The 17602-nt window shown below is 42.8% G+C and overlaps 1 protein-coding gene across 3 annotated transcripts in view; it reads right to left on the bottom strand.

Annotated features, from left to right (window-relative positions):
* The window catches only part of LOC127368168 (pleckstrin homology domain-containing family G member 1), a 41116-nt gene extending 25720 nt beyond the window's left edge, over positions 1–15396 (bottom strand). The window contains exons 1-2 of one of the 3 annotated variants that reach the window (XM_051408691.1): positions 7723–8213; positions 7564–7632 (exon numbers count right to left, since the gene is read on the bottom strand). Coding sequence is in view for 1 of the 3 variants with exons in the window: in XM_051408689.1 (XP_051264649.1) it covers positions 7723–7732 (10 nt within the window). In the remaining 2 variants the exon portion in view is untranslated. Of the gene's footprint in view, positions 1–7563; positions 7633–7722; positions 8214–15101 lie in introns of those variants that run through there. The other 2 variants (XM_051408690.1, XM_051408689.1) reach the window with 2 other exon arrangements.
* Between the last annotated feature and the right edge of the window lie 2206 nt (positions 15397–17602).

The raw sequence follows: 17602 nt of genomic DNA, 5'->3' as shown, positions 1-17602 counted from the left end.
TTTCTTACTAAGGGTTAGATGAGAAGTTTGACCCCACTGTCATGTCTGTGCTAGTACGGACCTAGCCCCCAGGTCATGTACACCAACAGTACTCTTAAGGGAGTTATGTATCAGCACTATTTCCTGGCTATTTATTAAGCTTTAAAGGTGCAGGCAGTCACTGACCTAATCACAGATTATTCTCCTCCTTTAACTCTGGACTAGAGAGCTACGGAGCATATTCCCCAAAATGTTGAATTATTATTTATTGAGCAGCTAAATGCTCCACTTTCTTCACTAGCTAGTCGCTAACTTTGTTGAACTGCAGTTTGATGCTGGCAGGTAGGGTACAGTTGATTTATCATAGCTTTTCTGCTGCCTGTTACGTCTGGATACATAGTTGATGAGGGAGGAGTGTCTGATGCAAGTAAACCAAAATAATTAGCTAAAAGAGGCTTAAAAGGTCTGTGAAGCTGATGGAACAGCAAAGGTTGGTTATAATTCCTTGTGGTGTTGGTCTCTACTACCTTTCATATTACAGTCCAAAAGTCATGTGTAGCAGTTTGATAGATACAACACCTCAAGTCCGTCCCGCTTCACTGAACCATCATGTTTTTCACAAGCAAATGAAATGAAGTCAATTCCTGGTTACATTGTTCCTAACAATAAAACTGAAAGGTTTTGAAAAACATGTCTCATAAAACAAGAGCGAAGGCACAGTCTGATGCGCTGAATCACAGCTTTCTCTAGTTTTAATTTTGCTCCACTGCCGTGCCAAGAAAAGCAGGAAGGAACTGGAGCGTCCAAAAACTGAAGTGGCATAAAAGTGTATTTTCCTCAGACAAGTTTGGAGCTGATTTACCATGCTTGTGGCCATCCAAATGTTTGCTCTCCAGAGCCTGACCCACTTTTTAACAATTACAGATCAGACAGGAGAAGGAATCTGGCAGGCAAAAACAACACACACACACACACACACACACACACACACACACACACACACACACACACACACACACACACACACACACACACACACACACACACATAAACTAACAGCCTTGGTTTTTTGATAAGCAACACACTGCTTTCAAGTTACCGTACACAATGCACAAAGGGTTATATTATATTACATACCAGGAGATTAATAGGTAACTGACCATTTGACAAATCTATGATATATACTTCCTTATCACAGTAGGTGATGTATGTAAATCTATGCTGTGTGTTTGTTTCACACAAAATGCATTAAGTTTATCACCCCAAAGATAACACTAACTGAGCTAATAACTTAATGGTCCTTACACCAGCTATTGCAGAAAGATATGAGCGGCCAGAGTATGCACACGTGCAACATGCACACACAGACTGACAGACACGCACAAACATACAAGGAGAGCAAATACAGAGAAGCCATGTGTTTCCGCTGCAGTGAAATTCAAACATCACAGAGAAAGATTGCTCCATCGTGTGTTTGCCCAGCCCCTCCTTCCCACCTTCCAGCTTCATGTTTGGGGCACACCCTGGCCGTTTCCTGGGTGAGCTGGCCTTTGTGCGCACGCAAAAACACACAAACACACAAACACACACACACACACACACACACACACACACACACACAGAGTGAAGATGGCCAAGCTTTAGTTACCTCCTGTCCAGATTATGTCCAACCTGATCCTTGTAAATGATCTCTAATTATGGTCCTAAGCATGCAGGTTGGGACTGTTTCTCCTCTGTATGTATGTGTGTGTGTGTGTGTGTGTGTGTGTGTGTGTGTGTGTGTGTGTGTGTGTGTGTGTGTGTGTGTGTGTGTGTGTGTGTGTGTCCATGCATGCAAGGATTAGGATAGTGTGTGAGGGCTGTGTTTCCTGCCAGACTAGAGAGGGAGTGAATCAGCGAGTGCCTGAACAACCTGGCTTCAATCTCTGGTTTTCATTTAACTTGAAAAAGACAAAGAGCTGGGGCGCTTTAGTATTCAGCCAAGTTTAATATGTTGGACATCGGGTCTGTCTGGAAGGCAAACAGGGAGAACCGGGAAGAACCAGACTGAGGTCTGGGCAGACAAATGTAAATAGAGGGTACGAAACGAAAGGAAAACAAAATACTAAGAGTCAAATGGTGTTTTACTCTTTTGGAGAGTGCAGGAGTTCTAACAAGTAAACTCTCCGGATTCATTTTTAGATTCAAAAATACCTGTAAAGGTTTGTTTGTTTTGGTAATTCAATATATGGTGACAAATGGATAGAAATAAGAATCTGGACAGAAACTAGATCTTTAAAGTAGAAACACTTACAGTAAATACTCAAATAGTTTCATGGAGTTTCATTTTCAGAAGCTCATCTGGTTTATATCTACATTTTTCTTCTTTTGATTACTGGAAGTATTTTTAGAGCTTGATAAAGCCTAATTTACGGTAAAATGCAGTGATATTCTTGCAACAGGAAATGCATCAGTTTCGAATGCTCAGGAATATAAAAACTGACAGAAAATGTTTTAGATTGAAAGTGAAAGAAAATTCTCAACCTTTTGACCAAACAATCTCACCACAAACTTTCTCAGCTGATGAAGTTGCCTGGTTGCCATGCAAACACAGATGTTTAATTTCCAGCTGTTGTGATACAATTAAAAGCCTCAGAACAGCCACTGAAAGCACGTAGTGGTTAGATTGTTTTTCCAAATGAGGGAAAAGTGGGTTTAAAACAATCTGCTTTTTTGCTTGTTTTTATATATTGGATCTTTCATTGCTTACTTCCTCAACAATAAAAGCAAAAGGCACTTGAACCACCTTGGGTAAATAGCTAACAATGAATGAACTGCCAAACACTTATATATCAAACGTCAAAACACTGTGTAATCAAAGCATTAAAGGTTCATTCATACATGTGGACGTATATGACAAACCGCTACGGCTGAGAGTTGATAGCTTCCCTCCATCGATGCAGTCAGTCTCAAGCCCTCACTACCTGTCCAGCCAAGTTTAATGACTCTTGCTACACTTAACCCGTCCACTTCAGCTGCACACTTTTTGGTCACCTGAAGTGCTCCTTATTCTGGAGTGGTCAGCAAACAGCTGTGAGCACCCTCGTCTCTTTACGGCCCTGATGATCCTCACAAGTAGCTCGGACCGCACAAACAGCTCTGAGTGTTCTGTAATGGGCATGTGAACGTCCTATGTGGATATTAAAACTATAAACAAGTTCAAAATATTTCCAAGTATTATGTCATATGCAGATTCTGGATACAGAACGGCTTCAAAAAACTTCAGTGCGTGTATTTTAAGTTGCGGGGTGTCCCTAATCACTGGGTTTAAAACAAGTGTAATAAACTGACAATGTGTAGTATGCCGGTGCCAGCAACAAAGCCTACATGCAACTACCAGGGAGTATCCTTAAAACCACAGCTCCAGGAAAATCGAAGTGGGGATTTCATATTGAAAAGTTTCCAACTTTGGAAAATGACCACATGGTTTGGCTAGCTCTACAGGCTCACATTAGATTTGGCTGAATTTTGGAAGGTATTTTTGCACAGAGTGAGGACTATGTATTACATTGGGGGGGGCATTTCAGGGTCAATTCGGAGAATACGAATGATTAGTGACCTATGGGGAGTAGGCCATGCTGAGTTCAAAGACCACAGACTTGCATGCAGTTGTACTTTATGCTACACTGGCTTTATGCATGTAGGTGTGAAGTCCATGCAGCCATATGTTTTGGGTTGCATTGGGATTATGGAAACACTGTAGGTATGTGTCTTTAACTCTTTGGGACTTCCTTTAAACCTTTAATGAAATCACCAGGAACAATTACAGGATTCCAAACACAAAAACTGTGGAAGGAGTATTTACAAAGGTACTGGGGGGGGGGAGATAAACAGAACTGCGGGGTCAAAAATGAAGGAAGCTGTAGTTGTTTTACGTCATCCAATTTTATATTGCTCCACTCTGGCGAATGAGAAACAATGCCAATGAAGCTTTTACTCTTCATATCCATTCTGCCACCAACAAAACTAACCACAACCAAAGGTAGCCACTGCACAATCCATAAGTTGTCACTACTTTACCAAGCCTCCAAACCACTTGTTTTGTGAGGATGCACACATGAATTTATATTTATAACATTTATAACACAACATCTGTGAGGAGAGACCAGGATAACAGAGCATTTGTCACATGCATCAAATTTTCATGACATTTTCTTTATCTCTTCCTGCCATTCTTTTCTTCCCTCTTCTTATTATACATTCAAACTCGGAATATGTTTGGCAGCTCATAAAGTAATTCCAAGTTTGCTGTGTGCATATGAGCTCCACAGGACATTCCTATGGGCTCAGACCATCCCTCTCCAAGCATATACTTTACTATGTAAAAATACACATTGACCGGCCTGTGTGTATGGCTACAGACCACCAGGGCTCATATTTGCATTCGGAGCACATGTGTTCATAACACTCCCTATTCACACTCAAATTCCTGAGTCTCATCTGTAGGGACCATCTAACAGGATAACACAAAGGGCGTTTTTAAATGTTATACATTGTTTGAAACTTTTAATGTACCTTAATTGTTACCTGAAAGACTAAGTGAGCTAAGTGCTAAAACACCTAAAACATCACATCTAAGTACTACTTAGAATAGTTTGAATAAAACAGCTGTGAATTTATCTGGAAATGACCAAAAAGACTGAAGCTTTTGTCCCAGAGAGGAGTCAGTTAACCAGACAGACCCTGACCACACACTTCGTACAGCTCACGGATCCTTTAATCAACCTTGTTTGTCCGTGTGTGTTCTTGTTTATGCTGCAACAGGCCTACCAGATGGCAATGGAGTTCAATGCCATACAGCTTGTTTGCTGACTTTACAGTCCTAGTGCCTTTAAGATGTAACTGAATCCAGGGGTTGTTTTGATGGCACCAAGAATTAGAAAATCTGTTTTTATGCAAGTACAAGTTGGAAGTGAAGGCATTTCAGCTTTCAGCTTTCAGCATCACGGTTTAAAAAGACAACGTAGTGGGGAAACATGGGGAGAGGAGGACATTTGTGACTGCGAGAGAGTGAGAAATGAGGAGGAGAGGACCCAAAGGAATGGATGTAGGAAGAAGAGATGAGAAGAAAGGCCGAAGGTCAAACGCCACCCACCCTCCTTGCTTTTTCTCTTTTTCATTTCCCACTCGCTCATTTTGAATCCCGCCTTTTGTAGCAACTTTAACCCTTAAAAGTTCTCTCTGTCTCAAACCCATCTACCAGTTTCTCTCCTTCATCAGCACCTTCATCCTTCAAAGCATCAAATCCAAACTTCGGAGCGCTTTAAGCTCCCTGCGGGCCGAGCGTAAGACCAGCAGCACAATGAAGCATCTAAGCCCTTGCTGTCTGTTTAGTTACGGCCTCACATCTTCCGCTGCGTCCACTTAAGGTCAGTCTCCGTTTCAGATAGAGACGCAGGCTTGATCTCAACTGACGCTAAGGACCTTAAAGTGTCACTCAGGATTTCACACCGCAGCCGACTGACTGCGGAGGAGCAGAGGCGGGAGAAGAGAGAGGGCAGAGGTGGGAGAGACAGAGAGAGGCCAAGGATGGGATTTGAGACTGGAGGAGGGGTTTCCCCTGAGCAACTTATCACTGGACCAACAAAGAGCTGCATAGGCCGGAGACATACATTATAATGGAGAGGTTTCGGAGGACGGATGGAGAAAGAAAAGAAAAAAATTAAGGAGAAAATAAGCATTCCATCTTTACCGCGTTAGCGCCGAACAAGCTCAAGACAGTATTTCAAACATCTCAACACACGTCATGACGGGTAAAGACAGAAGTTTAAACTTGATGTGCGACTTAATAGACTCCTGTGGCTTTCATTGCCCCACAAAACCAGGTTAAAGTAAACACACACACAGCCGGGAGGCTAATTAGCAACATCTGGCTTTTTATCATGAAAGTAAGTAGTAAAAACCAGAGAAACAATTAAACATCCACCATGCACAGGCGCAAGCACGTGTTTTATATACACAGATTAATACCCTCTTATGTTCAGGCTGTGTTTATGGGATTTGAGTTGAAGCCTCTAGTCTAGATTTTCTGTTTGTCATCAACAGGGTGGACATCAGTGAGGAATGTACAGCATACTTGTAGCTGACAGCACCAGTGTTTAGCCTCTGTGGGAAAAAAATGTCCACCCGCAAACTTACACCTCCCTATTTTCAGACACTCTCGCACACCCACCCTTGGGACACCCATGCGACCCTTGCTGCACACACCCTTGCCCTCCCTCTCAGTGTGACACACTAGCCTCATTCTCTGGATTTCAGCCGAGAGAAAAAGCTTGCCATTGGACTCTCTGCATCCTCCCCAGTCACTCTATGAAGGCATTAGTCCTACAGCTCACACACACACACACACACACACACACACACACACACACACACACACACACACACACACACACACACACACACACACACACACACACACACACACACACACACACACACACACACACACACACACACACACTTGGGTGGACACTGGAGCATGATATTGGAAAACTATTAATTTGTTTTCTATATTAGACAGATTACTCCAAAGGGACCTGACTCCCCCCCCTTACTCAGCACCCTGCTTTACCCTCACCAGGGCAGCAGTTCCTTGCACATGAGTGCTCAGGATGGGGGGCAGATGTCCTCCACCTCCCCAGAGGACTCGGCTAGCAGGGTGGGAGGAGGAGGACGGAGGGGTCCATTGTCTCCGGCACCTCTAAACCAAAGAGTTTGCTCTAAACAGTAATTATTCCCCCCTCCTCTTCTCTGTTCTGCACTCCTCTATCCCCATTTGTAGCCAACCCCCAACTGCTGCCCTCAAGGCTCTAATTTGGGTCACAGGCTGCAGAATGGCATCTCAGTCACACCTACACCCAGCAAGAGGGAACTGACACATGTCAGAGATAGAAGACAAAAGCACAATCGAGATATAAGTCTATTTTATTTGCTATTTTCTTCATGATCATGTACAAGTAAAAGGGGATGCTCTGTTCTTGCAGTCCCTGAGAGGATAAACACAAACATACCATAGGTCTTTTAGTTTTCTGCAGTGTCTGCATTTAAATTACTACCATCAAAGTTCAAAGTCAAACCATCATAATTTATAACCACCAGGATCGTGAAAGATCAGCAGAAAGCTGTGTACGCCGTCATCTTTGCATCATTAGGAACTTAACCCGCAACGCCTGCGAGAAAGCAAACATGCTCCATTCAACACCAGGGGTGAGAAAACAACCAGAGGACGCTGTTCACACAACTGTACTGCTGAAAGACGGACGCTGCAGAGACACTTCACACAGCGCTGTCAGCTGGGGAAAAAATATCACACACACCACACAAAAGAGCCACTAAGACAAACAGCTAAACCATCAATGCATAGTAAACAGGCCTTGTATTTAAAAGTTGCTGTTGGAAGGTTGAACAGATGCCACTTGAAAAGAAACACTTTTTATACATGATATCTTATTCTGATTGCTCAAACAAATATTCACCACTGGGTTCAATAGACTCTTCATCTCACCAAACACACATATAAAAAATAACAGGAAATGATTCTACCTTAATATGATTTCAGCCTGTTGGAAGGGGTTTGTAGACATGCAACACCTTTGACAGCAATATCTGGTCCTACAACATCACAGAATTGCCTCTGGAAAAACTTGAACATGCAGGGAAATATATTGAATATGTTTGAAAAAAGAGACAGCTCCTGCTTACCGGTAGGCATTGTGGCTTGGTTCCCCTTCAACAGAAGTAAATGAGGCTTAGTGTTTTTTTGTTTTGTTTTGTTTTTTAAATGAGGGGCAGGTTTAAAGGAACACAGGATTTCCCTCGAGCAGGTCACATATCCAGAGTATTCCAAACAGTATTCCCAGCAAAGCCTGGAAAAGATTCCCTTAGATTTCCCGAATTCTCCCAGTCATTGTGAATCCTTTCTTCTGGGGGAGCAAACATGCAGGTCCGCTCCTCCAAAATATACAGAGGCTGTGTTTTCTCCTGAACACACACGCACACACACACACCAACACACTCCTCTGGCTTTTCTCTCACTTTAGTTTGCTGAGGATCTCCTCTGTCTGCTCCTCTTTCCGAATGCCTCTCTCCCTCCCTCTCTCCTGTGGCAACACATCCACTGCCTGCATGTGTGTGTGTCTAAAAGTGTTCATGTGTGTGTTTGCATGTGAGTGTGTGTGTCAGAGTGAATGGCCTCTGCTCTCTACTGCTCCCTCCCTGCTGGGTATTCCCCTCCCCCTGACTCCTCCTCCCTCTCTCCCGCAGCAAATTACAAGGAGCTGGGAGTTCCACATTAAGTGCCTCCTCTACTTTTTCCTCTCTTTCTTTCCCTTCTTTTATCTTTTTCTCCCTCTCTCATTTCTGCCCCTTCTTCCCTCCTTCCAAAATCAAACTTTTTGCTCGGTCCCATAATGCCTGTAGGACTGGCGACACCTTTTGTGTGTGTTCGTCTGCTGCACGCTCAGCAGGCAGCTGAACTGCTGCTGTTTAGCGCACAGCTCCAGAGATCACACACGTACACACACTTTACAAGGAAGAGAGAGAGGGAGGGGGTTTTTTTTTTTAGGCTGATCAATAGGCTGGGAGCCAGCTCGAACAAAAGCTCCTCATCCACTGCAAGACATGGCACCGCTCATTGTGTCCCAGATCAGAGGAAAGCTGGACTGAAATGAGCGCACAAAATGTCAGAAGTGGGATTCAAGACGTATATGAACATCAGTAAAAATGTGGTTCCCGGCCTTTTTAACCTCTGATCCCTTAAATGACTTATAAGGCCGGTTATCCTCGGTTATCCCTTACTTTGGGGAAATAATTTTGAACATGTTTTTCCTACTTCTTTCATTTGACATGTCAAACTTCTCATTGCACCTGTGTTTAAAGGCCACCGATGTTACAAATTAAGTTCAACAGGGCTTTCTGTGGCTCTGGGGGAGCTTCACAAAATTACAAAATGGAGGTGTGGGGGCATTTAGGAGCCGGAGGAGGGTTTTATTAAAGACACTGAGTTGCATTGTGGTAATTGTAGGATGGTTTTGGGAGCTTGACTCATACTAGGGAGTTAGGGAGTTAAAGTCAAGATGACTCAGCCTCTGCACCTTCATTTGTGACCTTGTCTTTAATTTTAATCTGTCTCTCACATTTCCCCAAACTAGGGCTGTGACCAGTTCAATCGACGAGTGATTTTTGTTTTCCTTGTTTTAATCAAATACTTTTTAGAGGCCTAAAGAACTAAAAGGAGCAGATTTATGACCTTTATATTCTTAATTTAGGACCCCTCGGGTCTTGTGACCCCTCAAGTGTGTCGTGATCCTCTGGCTGGGCACCACAGCTCTATGGTGTATAATTTCTGAAAGCAATTATAGTTCAGGACAGGCCATGTGTCCCATAAGGCAGACACACGTGAGACAATAGGCCCTCAGTCTAACTCACTAAAGCAAATGTGTCGACTATTTGTCGTCCCTCTTTAAAGACAGGGACTGGTCCCAGCAGCATGGGGTCCTGCTAACACCACCCCCTTCTCTACACCAATACAATAATAGAGACCCCTGGACTACCCTCACACACACACATACAGACCAGACCCCAAGAAGCACGACCCCTCTCTCTAATGGTCTGAGGGTCCGTTGACCCACGAAGCCCCTAAATCTCCACTCCGAATCTAAATACGGTCCCCCTGCCAGCTCCACCACACACACACACACACACACACACACACACACACACACATACACACACATACACACACACACACACACACACACCGTCCATAACGAGCACCTCTAGCTAAACTCCTCGGTTCAGCCAAGCACGACCTGTTGATGACAGAAACCTACAACAGCAGTGCGGCTTATCTGATGCCCCCTGCATGCTCCGACGGCCTCAACAACACTCACTGCAGGATATCAACCTGAGAAACAATATTTTTCCTCTTTTACTAGATATGGTAATCACTATATAAAGCAGCAAAACATGCAGACACAGAGCTTTAAAAGGGGAGTGAAAGCGGAGACGGTGAGGCTGAGGATGCTGATAAAATCAAAGATTAGCTCAATGTTTTGGCTGTGGATTTGATCCAGCAAAAGAAAACTTCCTTTAGTGGTAGTGTGAAATGTCTTTTCTTGAAGAAACAAACAGCAGCTTGTGGTTAGTGCTCCAATGATGATCATTTTCATTATTGATTGATCGTTTGCCATAATTTTCCAGAACCCACGGCGACATCTTCCTTGGTTTTGCCTTCAAGGAGTAGTCAGACATTTTGTGAAATATGCTTATTTGCTTTCTTGCCAAGAGTTAGATAAACAGATTGATACCACTCTCATGTCCATAGGCTTAATATGAAGTTAGCAAGAGGACAGTTAGCCTAGCTTAGCATAAAGACAGGAAACGAAGAAAACAGCTACCCTGGCATGGTAAGAAAATAGTCCTAAAACACCTCTAAAACTTACTAATTAACATATTATATATCTCTTTTCTTGAATACACCCAACAACAAATGTTGTGGTCCCTCTCTAACAATTATTTGTTGATTTCTTCTGTCCATAGGGAGTAAACTAATCTAAGATCTAAGATCCATTGAGGTACTTTGTGAGCTTTAGAGGTGTTGATAGGAGTATTTTTCCAGGGTCTGACGAAAGATGCTACTGAGCTGCATTGTGGGAAATGTAGGATCTGATGTTTCATCATTTGCATAGCTCTTTTTTAAAATCTGTCGCAAGTTCACAGACTTTATTGAAGTGTGTTGCCACATCGTTGGGGTAATTATCAAAATTGAAACCCACTTAATAGTTTTAATACTTTCTGCTCTACTTGGAGTGCAGCCAATGCTCCACACCTAAATCCTCCTGAACACCACCGCCCTCACTCGACCCTGCTCCAATGTCATTTCCTGCGAGGGCATGTCATCCCTTCTCCACTCAGAGAACAGATTTCCCAACAGATCTTCGTCCTTTTCAAGGCTAACAGGAAGCTATAACAAGGCAGTAAGAACTTTAAATCAACTCCCTCAAAGTCCTTCCATGCACCCAGTCAGAATTGATGGTTTGAGAGTTTGTGGGGTTGCCAAGATGATCTGGGCCATAGCGCTGTGGTGGTCACTATGACGACAGCGAGGCATTTATCACCAAGGCAGAGTGGCGTGTGGAAAGATAGAGAGAGAGAGAGAGAGAGAGAGAGAGAGAGAGAGAGAGAGAGAGAGAGAGGAAAATGCTTATTGTCAATAAACCACTCCGTTCCTCATAACACTCGGGCAGTGCAAACAGTGAATCAGGGCACAGGGTTCATACACACTCTATTCAACTTTTACTGGTGCATGCACGCATGCACGCACACACACACGCACACACACACACACACACACAATCACTTGTTTTCCAATGGCATTGTAAACTTAAAAGACCACAGCCTCTTGAAAATGTTTTAGTGTGTGTGTGTGCAATCAGAAGTAAAAAACTGTCCCCAACCACTTAAGCATGTCCTGGAAGGCGGAGGGCTGCAGGCGGTGAGAGGCGGAGAACTTATTTGATGGTTGTTATTGCAGCGGGCAGTGTGTGTCTGTGCGTGTGTGTGAAATCAGGTCCAATCTCTTGCTCAGACAGCCTGACAGCTTCTTCATTTTCTCAGCTGTCCACAGTTTAAAGTGAAGACGTTTCTGTGGTAACGTATACAGCACATGGAGGAGAAAACCGAGAGAATACAGAGGGAAACGGATTCAGACTGAGACAGACTGTGACTAATGACAGGAGTTTGTGGGTGGAGGGGTCATTCATATACAGTTTCCCCCTCCCTCTGTGACCCTGTCTGTCTTTGTCATTGGTGAGATGGATCATCTGCAGACACACACACACACACACACACTCTCTCTCACACACATACACACAAAGATTATTTAAGTGTCACACTCTTAAAGCTTTTGTTCTTGCCGCCTGAGCTCTTCATTAACCCCTTAATACACAGTTTTGTCCATTTTTTCCGCCTTTAAGGAATTTTAGGTTGGAATAATCAATGTGACAGTTTCATAGATAGATATGACACAGATATATGACATAGATATAGATATATGTTCTATATCCATCAAGTCCGCCAAATTTAATGACAAAATCCATTGTTTGTCCATGCTCTCTAGAATGACACGTTTTCTGACATAATTAGTGACTTTCAAATCTGTTACAAACCACTGTCTGTCTGTTAAATAAGATGCTACAGCCAGCAGCTGGTTAGCTTAGCTTAGCACAAAGACTGGAAAAAGTCTGACTCTGTCTGAAAGCAAAAAAAAATCTCTCTACCAGCTCACAAATGAACATGTTATATCTTGTGTGTTTAACATGTACATACAATTAAGTGTGCAATTAGCCTTTTTGTTTGGAGTTGTTATGTCTTAAAGTAGACATAAACCAACTTTTAACAGCTACACTGATCTCATCCAATTTTGTCGCTATTTTTAATGAATGTAGCCAGGTAGCTCATTCTTAAACCTGCCTATTAAGATCAGTTGGTTAGTGTCTCTCCACTATGGCATGTGGAAAGTAAGATATTCCCATTGGTATTCCTGTTGATGGCAACACTGTCTAGTGTCAGGCCTTTAATGTGAAACAGAGCAATGAAACCAGCTGGTCAGTGAGGTTTAAGGGGTGTTTAATTTAGTGGCATATCTACAGTAGGTATAACTTCATGCTGATGTAAGAAAGTAGTCTTTTGTTGTCCAGTAAGTGGTGTAGTGCAGTTCACTTGTTACAGCACCTCAGTCTGTCTTATTAGATCATCAGAGTCCATAAATCATGAGCAGATTCCTGGCCAATTACTACCGGTAAGGAGCCTATTCCCTTTGCCGAGGATAATTTCATCTGTGTGAAATTCACAATCCTGATTAACTCTGTAATATTGATTTTCCCTTTCCCGGATTTATGAGGTTTCCAGATTCACAGACAGTATTCCCTCGGGCCGCAGCAGTCTAGCTTGCAGTGCCAGGACAAGTCCAGGAATTTCGGACTCTTGCCGGCCAGAAATCTGACTGAAGCAGCAGTTTCAGCTTATATAAGAGCAGGGATCCCTCAGAATTGGCCCGGAGAGAGAATCCAGGAAAACAAGGAGCGTCTTCGCCATTCCAGCAGACTAAACAACAGGGACACAAAAATAACTACAGCTGCTACGTCAACAACAACAACAACAACAACAACAGCCGCAGCTAATGATAGAGCAGGGTGGCACCACAGCCATAGCAAAATCCCAGGAAAAGTATTTACGATAGGAGATAATGTCAGTATTCAAGTATGTAGTGGAGTTGGTATTCACATTAACGGATGCGGATAAACGACAAGAAGCCAATCGTCAGGAGAAGCAGAGAGGGGGCGAAAGAGAAGAAAAACAGGTGGTTTACAGGAATTATAACTTTCATTTCCTGTCAGTGAATATTATTTGGCTGTGGAGATTGTAGATAGATATTCCTTTACATGTCAAAAGTATATAAAGCAATACATTGTTGATCTCTAGTTTTTTCTTTCTTTTTACACAAAAAAATATATTTTTAAGCACTGTAGTTCGTTTAGTGACAGACTTTTTGTTTGTGTAACATACAATAGATCTGAGATAAGTGTGAGACTGAAAAGAAAGTACTGTGTTTCATTTCATGTATTTGTGTGAGTGTGTGTGTGTGTGTGTGTGTGTGTGTGTGTGTGTGTGTGTGTGTGTGTGTATGCAGAGTTACTGTGTGTTGAGTGAGTATGTGAGCATGTGTGGCGGATATACGGAGGAAGCTGTGTTTGGCCTCTGATTAAAATGCAGGACGAGGGTCCCGCTCCAGGAAAAGGAGACCAGCAGAGTGGAGACAGAGGGACTTTTTTCCCATTAGGGAAACACGTGACACATACTAAAATAACATATATAGGCTACTTATACTATATTTACAATAATGAGAATAAAAAAATCTTTATTCTTTCTTAAATGCATAGTAATGCATGCACATATGTCGCAGACTTTTAAGGCCAAAAGAGTAGATAAAGGTGGATTTTAAATTACACATTCATGTTTTCTGAAGTAACCAAACATAACAGCAGTTAAAATATATATCAGAGAACGTCTATCCTTGACTTTATGAATACTTTATCATGAGGTAATCATCAGCAGTAGCAAAAATATTCTCACCAACTTCACTATTAAAAATACTGGAACCATACGTGGCGTACAAGTGACACCCAAAATATATAAAGTCTCACCCAACATACAACCAGCATACAAGAAACAGACCACAGTTTAAAAAAATAACGAGTCAGATGAAAGAAACCATCATGCCATAAATCTTAAAGATTAAAGTCACACATGACAACAAATGAGTCCATCCCATTTTATCCGTGAATCTGTGTCCCTCAGAAGCTGGGTGCTCCAGTTAGAGCTTCCAGAATGAGGACAGACCACAGAGGAGAACACACGTGTATGTGCACACACACACAAACCAAACACTTGGGTAGGAGTGTGAGGCTGTTATTAGTATTATGAAAATTACACTATAAAATAACTATGTCTCAGGTAAAAAAACCTGACCAGGTTGATTTCTGTTGTATCCAGTATTCATTATCAAACCTTCCCTGTGAAGGTAGGTCACATCTGTTACAGCTGTGATACCTCTAAGTCTAAGAAAGTGTGTAAAATTACACTAAAAACACTCCTAAATCAGGTTAATGTGTCCCTTAAAATTAAATTTGTAGACAAGACATAACAAACACACCTACAAATGTTGATTATGCTCTGAGATACACAAAGCTGAAAGCATCATGTCAAGCACTGACTACCAAGCTTAAACCCAAACCGTTAGTCATGGCTCCTAATTAGACGAGTGGGCAAAGGTTATTAGAGTTAATTGAAAGTTTGGACCGGGTAATTGGAGGTCAGGCTGGGTTTGGTGGGATCGACCTCTGCAATTAGGATTCAATAAAGAGCTTTTAAGAAGGAATAAACACTCTGACATCTGAACATGTTGTGAGAGCAGAACCATTTACCGAAAATTAAACCAGTTTGCAAATCAAAAACTGAAAGAAATGCTGAACGTGACCTCGTACAGTGCCATACAAAGACAATGACAACCTGTCACTCACCTCAGAGAGACCATCCCCACAATTAGCCCTTCCTCAGCCGCTGGTATCCCAGTATCCTATCAGAGGTTAGATCCATGTCCAGGCATTTGAAAGGTTTCACACTACATGTACAGTCTTAGAAAAGCTGACTGACTTAAAGAGGTACCTAGGGCTTGTGTCAAGACGGCCCGGTCCGTGGTCCACCCCTCTATGAGGTCAGTTCAAAAAGAGAGACAGAGAGACACTTGGAGGAAAGACGGAGAGAGAGAGAGAGAGAGAGAGAGAGAGAGAGAGAAGGGGGAACAGATGGAAGCAAAACGCAACTGAACTGACTGCCCACTGGGAGGGGAGGGGGAGAGACAGGGAGAGAAGAGCTCACACATCCAAGCAGCCCACTTCCTGACCAATTACTGCTGCAAGACTAGCCTCACTCTCCCTCTCTTTCTAACTGGGCCCTTCTCTCTCTCTCTCTCTCTCTCTCTCTCTCTCTCTCTCTCTCTCTCTCTCTCTCTCTCTCTCTCTCTCTCTCTCTCTCTCCTCTCTCTCCTCTCTCTCTTTGCGGTGTGGGATCACCGCAAGAACTGGAGAGTGGCCAGCACTGCAGGCGACACGGGTGACAGAAATTACACTGGGAAAAAAAAAAAAACGAGAGGAGCCGTGTGCGAAAACTGTGACGAGAGACTGAAGACAAGGGGAGAGACGGTGATCAAGAGCTAATGTGAGATAATAGTGATTAATAGCAGAGGGGTGTGGGTGGGTGAGACAGAAAGAGAACAGCTGATGCAGAAAAGGGAAAGAAAAAGAGGGCAGTGCAAGGACGAGCCGTCTCGTCTAACCCCAAAAAACACGACAAGTGGGTCACATTACATACGGCATCAGTTTGGAGTCTCTTTTTCTGCCTCTTTCTTGGTCTTGACTCCGCAGTGTCACTCTCAATATCAGAGCTTTTTGGATACAAGAGACCGGGTCAGGGTAAAAGGTTAGACAACCCAAAAACAGCCAGAGAGCAGAGATCACAGGGCTTAGATCTCAACCTGCTGTGAGCAAGTCTGATGAGCACACACAGAAAATATCCAAGCCAGTGGTCATTGTGTGTGTGTGTGTGTGTGTGTGTGTGTGTGTGTGTGTGTGTGTGTGTGTGTGTGTGTGTGTGTGTGTTTGTGTGTGTGTGAGTAATTTGGTCATTGTTCTGCATCCTAACAGAGCAGGATGGAGGAAAGTCCCCTTTCTCAGAGCCAGTGGCTGTTGTTCCTGCCTCCTGGTAGCAAGGCTTCCTGGGATTGATAAAGCGGCTCTTGGCCCTGTCACCACACACACTTTCTCACTTCCATGTTTTCACCGGACTTAGGTTTTTCCAGAGAAAAAAAAAACCTGCACGTGGTACTGTGCAAACGTAGACAGTAGCAAACATTGACCTTTGATAAGAAACCAACTAAGATACACTTAACTATAAAAAAATGACCTACATCTTCTTAAAAACATACATGATTCATACTCACACAATAGAGCATGCAGTGACTTTCAGCATATGTCAATCAACTTGAGGACCTTTTTTAGCCCTGCTGTCTGTGACCTATTGTAGCAGTGACCAGTGACCATACAAACAACTCCAATGTGGGTCAGCGACTTGCCGCTATTATCCTAACCTGGATAAATCCCACAAACACAGTGCCTAGCCTTTGTAACCGAACGCCGCAGCTTGCACTTTAAAGCACAGAGACAATGACAGACGATAGCACTATTTCTGAAAAACAAGCTGATAGCCCGCTGCCAACTGGTCGTTCTTATCATTGCTTTTATTCTGCTTCGAGGACAAAATGGGTGGAGTTTACTAGAAGTGTCAGGTAGCTTGTCAAACACAGAATAGGAAACCAAACTGACTCTTAAATGGTTTCCTGTGATTGTTTGAGACTGTTTTATGGTTATGACAACCCTTTATGGCCAAGGTATTCCTTAATATCTTGTTTATTATGTGACTGAATAATCTGCGTATACACAGCAAGCAATTAATAGTAGATGAGTAGCATATGGACAGGAGAGCTCTGGACACTGAAAATAAAACCTTTAAAAAATAATATAAATGTTATTTCAGGCAAATTTAAGGTCAGTTTGTTTGCATTCTGTATATTGTAATGGAAATGTTTCACTATTTTCCAACCAGACTATTAATGAACTAATTGATAAAATATTCAAAACGTTGATCACTCATGATTTTGTTAATTGCAGCCTTTCAGTCCACCCTGCACTGATGTCATGAGCTGCATTCAACAGTGTGATTATTAAGAGGAAACCAGTCATATCCCATTTCCTTTTGTGGACAGGCAACTCATGTTTGTTGCCTGAAATTCAGAATAAAATAGCTTTATGCAATGGAAAAAGGAAAGCGGTCGTTATATTTTAGTCTGCAGCCACGGGTTGCTATCATGGGATCCTTCAAGTTCCAACAGGAAAACAGAAAAGACTGAATAAAAGTGGAAATGTCTATTGGATAGCAGCTTTGGACCTCCCCAAGTAACAACAGG

Source organism: Dicentrarchus labrax, unplaced genomic scaffold (genome assembly GCF_905237075.1).
Source record: "Dicentrarchus labrax unplaced genomic scaffold, dlabrax2021, whole genome shotgun sequence".
Lineage (NCBI taxonomy): Eukaryota > Metazoa > Chordata > Actinopteri > Moronidae > Dicentrarchus > Dicentrarchus labrax.
This window is presented reverse-complemented; position numbering and strand designations above follow the sequence as displayed.